The 12,105-nt window shown below is 46.6% G+C and overlaps 1 protein-coding gene across 2 annotated transcripts; it reads right to left on the minus strand.

Annotated features, from left to right (window-relative positions):
• Nucleotides 1–1,714: 1,714 nt before the first annotated feature.
• On the minus strand, nt 1,715–11,787 carry FOXJ1 (forkhead box J1). 2 transcript variants are annotated; one of them, XM_054048420.1, is made up of 3 exons: nt 11,668–11,787; nt 9,890–10,478; nt 1,715–5,746 (listed from the first exon to the last, which is right to left on the minus strand). In XM_054048420.1, the coding sequence occupies exons 2-3, from the start codon at nt 10,421–10,423 to the stop codon at nt 4,931–4,933; spliced, it is 1,350 nt and encodes a 449-aa protein (XP_053904395.1). In that variant the 5' UTR covers nt 10,424–10,478; nt 11,668–11,787; the 3' UTR covers nt 1,715–4,930. The 2 variants fall into 2 exon arrangements, with proteins under 2 accessions (XP_053904395.1, XP_053904396.1); XM_054048421.1 differs by lacking the exon at nt 11,668–11,787 and adding an exon at nt 11,529–11,595.
• Between the last annotated feature and the right edge of the window lie 318 nt (nt 11,788–12,105).

The raw sequence follows: 12,105 nt of genomic DNA on the forward strand, positions 1-12,105 counted from the left end.
CCCCTGGAGTGAAAGTCCCCAGACCAGAGTGGGTGAAAATGTTTCCCCTTGGAGCAATGAAACCCAGACATCTCATACGTGGGTTTGCAGAACCTCTAATTACAGGCAACCCTGATGGCCTTGGACATCAACAGGAGCACGGGTCCTATCAGGAGAAGAGGAATGGGTGGGGCGGAATGGTGCTCTTTGGGCTAAGACATGCGACTAGGACTCAGGAGATTTGGGTTCAGATACTAGCTCTGCCACAGACTCCCTTTATCATCTTGGGCATGTCACTTCACCTCTCTGTGCCTCAGTTCCCCAGCTGTAAATTGGGGAGAATAATCCTTCTTTTGTCTAGTTGTTAGATGGTAACGTCTTCCGCACGGATTCTTACTACGTGTTGATACTGTACAGACAGATTAAGGCAATATGGGGGCCTAGACCCACCAAGACACAGGACCTCTTTTGGCTCCACCCCATGCTGTGGCCCCATCTCCTCACTTTGAGTGACATGGGGGCCCCTCATCCAAACCAGAGAGGTTGGAGCAGTGGCATGGGGCCCTACTTTCCCTCCCAGGAGTTTCTGCTCCCTGCAGGGGTCCCCTCTCCCCACCCTCAGACAAGTGCAGCAGCAGGGGCATCTCCCAGGACTTATCCCAGTAACTGAGGCATACCTGGTTGGGTGGGCTGAGCCTGTGGCACTTTTGGTGGCCCTTGCATGCACACACGCACACACACACACTGTTCTGCTGGGGTTAAAGTCAGCCAGGCCTCCCAGCCCAATGAGTCTTGGTGTTAACACCCCATTAAGATGAATGAGGCAGTTCACACTCCACAGAGCTACTATTGCAGGATCTCTGCAGATTCAGGCACACTTAGGTCATATTTCCAAGCTTTTCTTCTCAACCCATGAGAGCCCTTAGGCATTAAGAACATAAGAACGGCCATATTGGGTCAGACCAAAGGTCCATCTAGCCCAGTATCCTGTCTTCTGACAGTGGCCAATGCCAGGTGCCCCAGAGGGAATGAATAGAACAGGTAATCATCAAATGATCCATCCCCTGTCGCCCATTCCCAGCTTCTGGCAAACAGAGGCTAGGGACACCATCCCTGCCCATCCTGGCTAATAGCCATTGACGGACCTAGCCTCCATGAACTTATCTAGTTCTTTTTTGAACCGTGGTATGGTGTTGGCCTTCACAACATCCTCTGGCAAGGAGTTCCACAAGTTGACTGTGCATTGTATGAAAAATACTTCCTTTTGTTTATTTTAAACTTGCTGTCTATTAATTTCATTGGGTGATCCCTATGTTCTGTGACCCCTAGTTACTTACTGTAGTAGAAATAATAATAATAATATTGCATTTTACATCTTGATCCCTCAGATTGATGTCCTTTTCCCATCCCTAAAAATCTTATACTTCCATGAAAAGAGAAGAAAGATGGTCCAGTGGTTAGGGCACTCTCTGGACTTGGGAAACCAGAGTTGAAGTCCCTATTCCACCACAGACATTCGGTCTTACCTTGGGCAAGTTATTTAGCCTCTCTGTGCCACCATTCCCCATCTATACAATGAAGACAACTGCACTGGCCAACCTCACAGGAGTGCTGTGAGAATAAATGCATTAACTATATAGTGAGGGGTTTGGCTGCCATGGTAAATGGGGGCCATATAAGTACTAGACAGAAAGAGACTCAAGATCAGTGCATTAGGGAAACAAGGAGGCAAAACCAGTTTTTCATTTAACATGTTTTTTAATTGTAAATAGCTTTCCATGAAAAAGGTTAAATTGCACACTTATCTTTGTAGTTCTTCCAGCATCTGTATGAAACAGGCCCCAAAACAGGAGAAAGAAACAAAAAAAAATGAAGCATTACAAAAAAGAATCAAAACACTGGAGTAGGCCCAGTCTGATCACCAGTAGCCTTGGAATGGAGATGAAAGCCACGCAGCCATATCTCACCAGGTGGAAACGCAGCCAGCTCTTGGAGCAGTGCCGGCTGGTGGAGGGCACCCCCATTAGGTTTTGCAGAGGTTTTTTGGAGGTTGTTCACTAAGTACGTGAGATGGTTAAAATTCCAACCCTACTTCCTCATTTTTATGGAGGACTAATGGGACCAACCCTCTGGAGCCATTTGGCAGTCATTGCAGCTTGTATCTTTTGATTGTCTGCCAGATCCAGGGGAGCATTGTCTAAACCATGGACCCTAAGGTTACATCTACACTGCACAAAAAAATCTCATGCCAATGAGTCTCAGAGCCCAGGTTAATCGACTTCGGCTTGTAGGGCTCTTGCTGTCAGGCTAAAAATTGCAGTGTGGATGTTCAGGCTTGGGCTGGAGCCCAGGCTCTGAGACCCATCCCCCTCATGGGGTTTCAGAGTCCGGGCTCCCGCTGCAATATTTAGCCCTGCAACCTGAGCGCAAGCCAGTGGACTTGGGCCATGCCACAGGTCTTTTTTTGAAGTGTAGACACACCTTAAGAGTTCCACCCCACTCCAGCAGCCACCTGTATGGAGATCAATGGGTCAACATCCTCTGCTGCTGTAAGCGTGAGTCGCTCCATTGACCTCAATGGAGCTAAGCCGATTTGCACCAGCTGAGGATCTAGCCCTATGTACCTGAAAACCCATATGCAATGCATTGCATTTCCGACCTCTGTGACCTTGAATGCAAGTTAATTCATTAGTTAATACAAGGGTTGTCTTTTCCAGCATTAAATCAGGCTATTTTTTTTTTAAAACGACAACTAGACTCCAGCTAAGTTAGTTTGCTCACATCAAGGTTCCTAAATTCTTACTATAGTTTCTAAACAAACGAACAAAACAAGTTTATAGCGTTATGTCTTTCAACAAGTCTAACACACTCCAAAGTAACCTCGTCTTTCTGTTAACTAGCAGCTAGTTTATGTTAGCTATATTGCCTGTACCAACAGAGAGGCTTAGAATCTGATTCTCTAGAGCTTGAATTCAAGTTTGAGCAAGATTTTTTATTTTTAAACTACCATAATATTTCTTTGCTGCCTATGCATATTTCGCAGATACCTGTCCACACTCCCATTAGCAAGCCAATTAGGGACAGATCGTCAGCAGGTAAATCAGCATAGCTCTGTTGAAGTCAGTGGAGCTTCAGCAGTTTTCACCAGCTGAGGCTCTGGTCCCAGGTTGTTAAACGTCTCGAGAAAGGAGTCAGGCACTTTGCCTCTCCTTGCTCTGCCTTTCTATTTTCTACCTGCTTTGGAGAAACCTTTAGCCTGCCGGCATCCCCTTCACACCTTTAAGAGGCAGTATGGTCACAGGACTGGGAGCGAGGCTGTGCTGTTAGGCCTTGGGCAAATCAGTTAATTGATCCCTGCCTCATCACCCCCATCTGTAAAATGGGGATAATAATACTTACCTTGCAGAGGTGCTGTGAGAATTAACTGGTTAACCTTTGTGCAGCAGGGTGGAGATGGTAAGTGGTCAGCCTGATTATTACTTTAGGAGAGGAGCAGAGTAAAGGGGACACATTAGGTAAGGCAGAGAAGGGATTCTAAACTCTGCTTCTGTTCATAACTAATGTTTGTTGCACACACAGTCTTTGGCCTCTTACTCCCTGACTGAGCCCTGGATCCAGATTTCATTTTTCGTTAGTCCCATACAAGAACATTCGTTTAAATAAAATACAAAATCACCAAGAGCTGGTGAGCATCCCCCTGCATGGGAAACCCCAACATAACAATTAAGCAACGTTTGATCACAGCTGTCTCGCGGAGGGAGAAGGAGGCTTGGTCCTGAATCACCCATCACTTGCTTTGTCTCCTGGATCGTCGCAGAGGCTGTTCAGAGCCTGACATACAGGCTGATGAAGGGGATGCTTTCGGTTCACAGTTTCTGATCAGAAAATAGAACATTGTTTCGTCAATCATTCAGAAATGTAGCAGGTTCACAGTGACACCATTCTAGGCCTTACAGCAAATACAGTCGCTCGTGACTCAAGGCAAGGAGTTCAGGATACAAAAATAAGTAAGAGCACAATCTGGAGAAAGGCAAGTCTCTTCTCCTTCTCTCCTGTCTTCATCCTTTTCTCGATCCTTAAAGAAATTCATTGCTTCTGATGTAGGAATTTTCCTTTGCATATTTTGTTACAATAAACATTTGACACGCTTCATTTTTAATTTGCAGAACAATTAACATTAGTCTTTATACAGCACAGAAAAAAAACCTCATTTCCACTGTCGTCCCATCAAGAAGCTACTCTACTGATTGTGCTAAAAATATAGGTTTCTTTGAATAGATATATATTTATATATAATAGACTATACAAAAACATCTGAAGAGGCCGACTTGCTGATTTGCATCTGATTTTACAGATCTCGTCTTCTTCCCTAGCCCCAATTCATGAGGGAGGTTGAACTTATAGAACCCAGAAGGGACTTTTATTTACCTGCTACTTAATTATCTCATGTTATACCTGGGAATATCCCTGGACAGAAAAAAAAAAAAAAATAAGAGAGAGAGAGAGAGAGAAATGGAGGAGAAGGAGAAGGAAATTGCACATGGTCTACAATGTCCAAAGTCATCAGGAAATCTCTTGCATGTAACTTAGCAACTGTTCTCCTTTGTCCTAGAGGGAACATATGCTCCTTCCATTCCCACCAAACATAGGATAATCTACATTTCTTTAAAAAAACAGAGTCCCAAAATAAGTAGTTATTTCTTCTCTTAGGGAAACCCAAGAGGCAGAGACTTCTCCTGATGTGTTGCCTTCAGATATATCCAGCCAAATCTTCTGGGTTTCTTCTGGAGTTTCTGTGAATAACCATACTTTGCAGCTGATAAAAGTCAACGTGTATGTCCCCATTTCTAGAGATCTTGTCCCTTGTAATCTCCCGCAGCACTGGGAGTATCTTGCTAATAGATAAAGTCTACCTGGGTTTAACTTGATCCTTCTAACCAGCAGCGGCCTCTTATAAAAAAGATCCCATACTGCTCCAGTCACTCATGTCTGTGGGCAAAGAAGAGTCGTTGAGTTCAAACAACTGGTCCATGTTGACCGAATTTGAGAGATAATCGTTTCTCTCTTCATCCCAGGGATGCTGAAGGAAAGAAGTGGCCATGAAGGTTTCATCAAAGTCTAAGTTGTTCTGGTTGGATTCCGTTAGGACCTGATCTTGCCCCACTGGGCACCATTCCTGTGGACAGTCAATGTGTCTTCCATGCACTGTCAAGTCCACATCTCTGGTTATTGGGCTAATAGGAGGTGTGAGCTCCAGATCCTCAAAAGTGGAGAAGTCACCATTCAAGGTGGTATCAAAGATAGCTTCCCAGTCAAAATCACCTTTCAATGAGCCAAGCTCTGTCTGTTCTTCCTGGGTGAGCAAGGGGGAGCTAGAGAGGCGAGCTGTCTTGTGCATCCGTTTGGGCAATGGCTGCTTACGTTTGTGGCCCATTTTCCCATCCGCTGGGTTCCAATTCTGGTCACTCGTGACTTCCTCAAACTCTTTGAGCAGCTGCTGTGACTCCATGTTGACATTCAGGACACTGTCGTTGGACCAAGAGGACGCTGCCTGGTTGGCAACAGTCCCGGCTTCTTGTTGGACTCTGCTGGTGAAGGCTGGGTGGATCTGCACAGGGGGCATCCTGCGTTTCTTGAAGGCCCCATTCATGAGCCTGTCTGCATACTGAGGGTCGATCTTCCAGAATCCACCTTTCCCCGGCTCGTCCTTCTCTCGCGGCACCTTGATGAAGCACTTGTTCAAGGATAGGTTGTGCCGGATGGAATTCTAAACCCAAAAGAAAACAGCAAGGTTGGACATGTGCAACTTTGTAAACGATCCATTACAAAACATAAACCCCTCCAGTGGGGTGAAGATACATAGGACCATCAGGGAGCTTCTGACAATCGGGAGACAGAGATGGCTGCAACAGGAAAACACATCCCAGGCCAAATCCTGAGTTGTGTGGCAGAGCAGAAACCTCCTTGGCCAGCCGTGCAAGTACCAAAGGGAAGGCAGCCACCTCCATTCCAAACCAATCCAAAATAGCTAGAGCCTGATCCAGAGCCCACTGAATTCAACGGGAGTCTTTTCTCTTGAATTTGGATCAGTCCCATAGAAAGGCGGGATGGGGTGTGAACTGTGCCAGTGTTAGCAACAGTGGGAAATCAATTGGCAAAAATAGCCAAGTGTAGATACCCTACTACCTCTGGTGTCATCACGGCACCTAGATCCCACTTAGGCATGCGGAAATGCCCTCAATGCACAGGCCCACATGCTGATTAGTCCTACTCTGACATGGGGTTGCTCTTGGCCACGGACACCCATTTGCATTGGATTTGCACCCCCATTAATTGCTCCCATTTCGAGCACCATTGCTGAATTTGTCTGCAAGGCTTAGGAAAGCTTGGTATGAAATCACTGTCCGTATCTTCCTAAACACAAATCAAAACAGCTGCAAAAAAGAAAAGGGACTTTCTGCTTCCCGTCGAGCTGCTCTGAAAAACATGAATGTCTAGAGTGATGTGCATAATCAGAAAGGAAACTCAGTTATTGGGTAAATAACGCTGTGTTACACTATACAAAGCTAAGAGGGTGTAAAGAGATTGGATATGGTGAAGGGCTTTTTTTTTTTTTTTTAAATGTTGCCTGGATATCTTTATGCTTATTCATCCATAATCCGTATTGCCGGATAGCAAAAACAAAGCTTGAATGCCTGGAGACCTTACAAAAAAAAAAAAAAAACACTACAAAAAACCAACACCCCTCCTCCAGGCTGAAACTCCCTGGGCAAGTTGGCTCCTCTCCAAAGCATGCAGCTCCCACAGGAATCTATCCATCTCCCCCTGCGTATGGGTGGCATGACCTTTTGAGTCTGTCTCCACTTACAGGAATTGGGGTAGAGGGATGAGAACACAGTTATGGTGGGAGAATAGGAAAGAAAGGGGGGGAGGGGAATCCAGCAAACATTCCAGACTCCAGGGATTCAGAATTTACTGTTTAATGAAATTTTACAAAGGTCAGAGAATTCCAAGCCAAATTCTCCACCCCCAGCCCCAAATTTCATTCAGCCTGGCTTGCCTGCAGTTGATTATTACCCAGCCAGTTAGCATATTTATCATTCCAACAAGCAAGCTAACCACCTGCATCTTTGCAGAGAGGGATTGAGAACTTTTTTTTTTTATAAACCCATTTAATTGAAAATATGCTAATTATCCAGAATTCGGAGGAGAAGTCAAAATACTACTACTTGCCTCCCTGCTCTTGTATATGTTCCCCAGTGCCCAAGACCGCTGACTTGCTAATTCTAGCGGATGTAAACTGACAAGAACTCTTATTTGTGGCGGTTCTTTATCGAGGTGAGTTTCCCTCAATCGCTGGTGCTCGCAGCCTTTGTACTCCGCCCTACTCTGCCAGCACTCATACCCTGAGTGTGACCCTGCTGGCTCCAATAGAACTGCTCCCAATTTACGGAGTAAGTGAGAGCAGAACCAGTTACTGCTGCTCCCTCCCATTTGGCGGTGCATGTGCCAGCCCGCAATGGAGATTGGGGCGCTAGCACAAGCACAAGGTGGAGGTTGGAGATGTCCAGAATTCACTCCGGTGTAGAGCGGGTGAGGTTGAATGGGAGGCAGTGGGCACTGGTTGATCTAGGCATGGTCCCATGGCTGTTGCCAGGCTTAGCTAACCTCCACCTGGGTGCAACTCCTTGTTTTGTCAGACTGATTTTGTTTAAACCCAGAACAATTCTGGAGTCAGGTCCTGAGCAGGGCAGGTCTGGTCTCCTTGTTCGCGAAGTTCTTAAAAGGACGGTCGACAGCCGGAAGGAGCTGGCACGTTAACGTGGTAAGCAGGCAGCTGAACTGTGGAAACTGGATTTTGCAGCCATTTCATCTGTGACTGGCCAGTGCCCACTGCCTTGAGAACCCGGGTTTGATGGGCCTGATTCACTCCTGTGCTGCTGCAGAGACCAGCGTAGGCTCCAACAGGCGCTTGAACCTCTCCTATCCTGGGGTTGCCAGGGCCACCTCAGTCTCTAGTGCAGGCGAGGGCAACACTCAATTGGCACCCTGCCTGCCATGGCCAATATGGCCCTTGCAGCAGCCTGGGATTAACCAGGGTGTGGGAATAGCCTGGCCACGCCTCCTCGTATCCATGACGCACCCTTGGAATGCCTCCTGTGCCAGGAGTTCCAGGGAGGGGAGGGCATGGAGCCAGTGTAGGTGGGGAAGCTCCTTGTGATGAAAATGTTCCCTAGGGGGCCTAAGGTGGCTTTGTGACCAGAGATGAACCTGGTCCAGTGATTCCCCCCACCAGCTTGGGGAACATCTTCAGGTTAACTCCCAGGCTGCAGCCAGTTTAGGGCAAGGTTCAGTCTTGAAAGGAGTGCAGGGTGTTACTTATCATTATCTTTGTTATGATGATCTCCAGCAATCTAGGGAAGTTGTTCCTCCTTTGAACAGAAGGCAAAGGAAGCTGCCCCTGGACATGTTTTTCCATTGGCAGAAGGAAGGCAAGACAAAGGAACACTGAGGCTCAGGGCTCTCATCACAGTGATGAAACCTTTCCTCTTCCTCATGCCACAAGCCCCTGGAGGATACGATGCTCTGTACTGAAAGGGGGCACAGCTTTTCCATTGTGCTATACATTGGAAAGAAATGGTGTTTGCAGATCTAAACACTGATGATCAGGGATTTTCTACATGAAGGTATTAACCCTTCCCCTAGATCTTTTCCTTTGTGGCTGTAGAAATTGCTGGCTCAGAGATCTGATGAATTCACTGATCCACCAGGGGACTGAAGAAACGAGTCCTCAGTTTTAGGGCTGCCAGCTCGTACGTCTGAAGAGAACAAGGAGGTGGTGCTCAGGGATGGAGATGCTCCCAATGGGAGCGCCGTCAAGCGGCAGGGAGGAGTTTCAACTGCTTACAGCAGAATTTGTACCTTTCAGTATCATCAAAATGGCAGTGGCCTATCGTGGGATAATGGGCAACTCACTGCAGCCAATAGCTCGCCTGGTCAAAGCCACCTTTCAAGGCACAGTTGGGTTTCTAATCTCTGGAATAGGGGAGCCTCCCTGGGGTCTCTGATCCTGACATAGAAGTTAAACACGTCAGATACAATCTCCCTTCAACTTGTTCTCCGTTTTCCTATTCTCCCTTTGTCATTGTTCCCCAATCTCATCCCCTCCCCTCCACTGTCTTTTTCTTTCCCCCTGTCCCTCTCCTCTCCTTTCTGTGCTCTCTGAGCCAAATTCTCTTCTCCAGTACACTGGTGCAGCACCACTGAAGTGTGCTGATGTAACAGAGGAGAATTTGTCCTTTTGTCGCCAATCTCAGTCTCTGTCCAGCACTGGAGGAGTGATAGATAATCGCTAACTTTTACAAGGGTAAATTCCTGTTTATATTGGGGCTATGGTCTCATTGACAGCAGCTTCTGTGTGCTGCAGAATGTTCACTCAAGGCAAAAGACCTGGGCAAGAAACACACCAAAAGTCATTAATTGCATCCTGAAGAAAGAAAGAAAGAAAGAAAGAAAGAAAGAAAGAACTGCTGCCATGAGTGCCACCATTAGAAGGTCTGCTGCCAATGTTAATATATCAACAGGAAGACTCCCACTTCTGCAGAACCATTTAGAATTGGCAGCACAGCTCCCGATGCTCCTTTAAACACATGTGTAATGGATGCTAGACGCACAATGTTGGAACATGGTGGGCATTGACCCTTCTTGTACTGCTCTGGGCCAATTTGGAGCCAGAGCTCTTGGGGAATACCTGACTTCATCTATTTGCCCATGTTCTTCTACTGGCACCATTACTGCAGTGTCTGATCAGCTAGGGCAAGTCCTCCCCAACCCCACCAGCAGGCTGCACATGCCTATCTTTAGGGACAGATGCAGAGAGGGAGGGACGGTGGCTCTTTGGGATCCCTACCTGCCAGGTGGGGTCAGCGTGTCTGAAGTAGCAGAAGTTGTCCGTAATCCATTTGTAGATGGCCGAAAGGGTGATTTTGGTTTTCTTGCTGGCTTCCATGGCCATGCAGATGAGCGTCGCGTAGGAGTAAGGGGGCTTCACATGAGGGTTGGTCTTGTAATCTATGTCGTCCAAGGGCTGGGCCTGCATGCCCATCCCCAGGTGAGTAGTCCTGGAGGTGGAAGATGAAATGGGCTTGCCGGGGGTGTGGGGCATCCCAATGCAAGCTGGGTCAGCAGCCAAGGGGGAGCAAGGAGCAGCAGAGCCAGGGATCTTGTGGTAGCCGTGAGGGTCCGAGCTGCTGGGAGAAGAGGAAGACTTGCCCACGTTGGCATTGATGATGGAAAACTCTTGAAGCCACTGTAGGCTGGTCAGGCTGTCGTCCAGGTTGGCAGAGTCCCCCATGCTGCTTTCCTGCCCTCTTTCTTCCTCTGACTGCAGGTTCAACCAGCTGTCAGCCATATCTGGGGAGGCCAGAATGGGCAGGTCCAACATTCAGGAGGTGTGGGGTGAACCGAGGTGGGGGATGGGAGAGGGGAAAGGGGCGATCCTGCAAGAACAACAGGAAGAGATTCAAGATCCCTGACAAACAGGCAACTCACAATAGTCAACAGGTTTTCAACCTGACGCCCACAAAGAGCCTGGCTCCATTTATCCCTGGTGTGCCTCTGCAGACGACACCAAAGTCACGCCAGGGATGGCTGAGTCTCCCTTCTCCATTCAACCTCCCACACAAGGCAGATGGAGTTCACTTGTGCCATTTACAGCAAGCTATCTTCTGAATCACCAGAATCCAAGCAGCTTTGATGCTATTGACACTGTATTAGAATTACCATGGGAGGATTACACCAAACCAGAGACTTGTACCTCCTTCTGCGTGTTAACACTTTTCTTGGTGGACTTTAATTCCATGGGTGACAAATCAAAATAATAGCCTCCTGCATTTGTCAAAGTGCCCTGAGTATTTCCTAGATTACTAACTTCCATTTCCTTGTTGCATTTCATTTTTTTCTTTATGCAGGGCCCTGCCATCTTTGAAAACAACAGGTGTATAAAGATATTTATAGCAACCCAGGGGATTTAGAGGTATAGCAGCAATTAATTTTAATGGAAGATGCATCTAAATCCCTTTGACTGCTTTGGCAGTCATAACTGTGTATTTCTTCCAAAGAGAAATGCAGTCACGATTAGAATACAAATGTTATTTCAGGCCAAAGAGGTGTGTAGCATCTCTTCTGTGCCAAGCTAACAGCCAGATGGAATGGTAAATTCTGCTGGTGTCTGATTTGGATAATGTCGCTGTTAAATAACTAAGATAAAATGCTGGAGATTCGAAATTAAAAAAAAAAGAAAAAAGTAACAATCCAGGAACTCCCAGCAAGTGACGATTTGCAACAGAGTCACCCTCTCTTTAACACACAAAAGGTGCAAAACTAAACAAAAATCTGAGATGTGACTGCCCCAACCCATTAAAATTCTAGAATACTTTTGTGCCGTGGGAAAAAGAAATGCTCTGTCTAAATACACCTGCAAGTAAAAAAAAAACCCCAAAACGATGGCGTAGTTACCCATTAACTTTCAAATAAATTCTCTTACTTACGGCCTTGATTAGGTTAGCTGGTATGACACCTTCAGCAGCAGAAAAAATATCTGCACTTTCCAATGTCCTGGGCTGCAGAAATAAAGCTAAATGCATTTGCCACAAAAACAAACTCACTAAATATGTCTGGGGTCCTTACCTGATCCTTATCACAGTCCCACGGCTTCCAAAGTTCACAGCTCAGCAGGAATGTTCTGGAAAAAAGGGAATTTCTACTTTTCCCCCCCTTGGATAAATTATTACCCAAAGCTCTGCCAGAGCTCCTTTATTGCAGAGCTGCAGTGATTTGTAAGCAGCAGAATGACTGTCATTAAGTAGCTGCTCAAAAAGGCTTCGCTGGATGCTATGGAGACGCTCCTCCCCTATAAACAGCTTCCATCCTTGCCATTGGCCCACTGATCTCCATGGAGAGCTCAGTCACTTGCCAGTTTCATCTGCAGTTCTGCCACTTTGCCCAAACTTTTTTTTTTTTTCTTCTTCCCCCTCTTTCCTCTCCCCCCTTTCCTTAGTAAGTTGTTGTTGGCGGATCGGAATGTTTAACATCTGGAGGCTAGGAAAGAACACCCATTTAAATCCC

The sequence above is a fragment of the Malaclemys terrapin genome, chromosome 13 (assembly GCF_027887155.1).
Source record: "Malaclemys terrapin pileata isolate rMalTer1 chromosome 13, rMalTer1.hap1, whole genome shotgun sequence".
Lineage (NCBI taxonomy): Eukaryota > Metazoa > Chordata > Testudines > Emydidae > Malaclemys > Malaclemys terrapin.

Excerpts from the sequence above, each read along its gene's own strand:
- FOXJ1 (XM_054048420.1), bottom strand. The coding sequence starts at position 10,423 with ATGTTGGACCTGCCCATTCTGGCCTCCCCAGATATGGCTGACAGCTGG. Across the intron at positions 5,747-9,889 it reads ACGCTGACCCCACCTGGCAG|AATTCCATCCGGCACAACCT; the intron begins GTAGGGATCCCA and ends TTTTGGGTTTAG.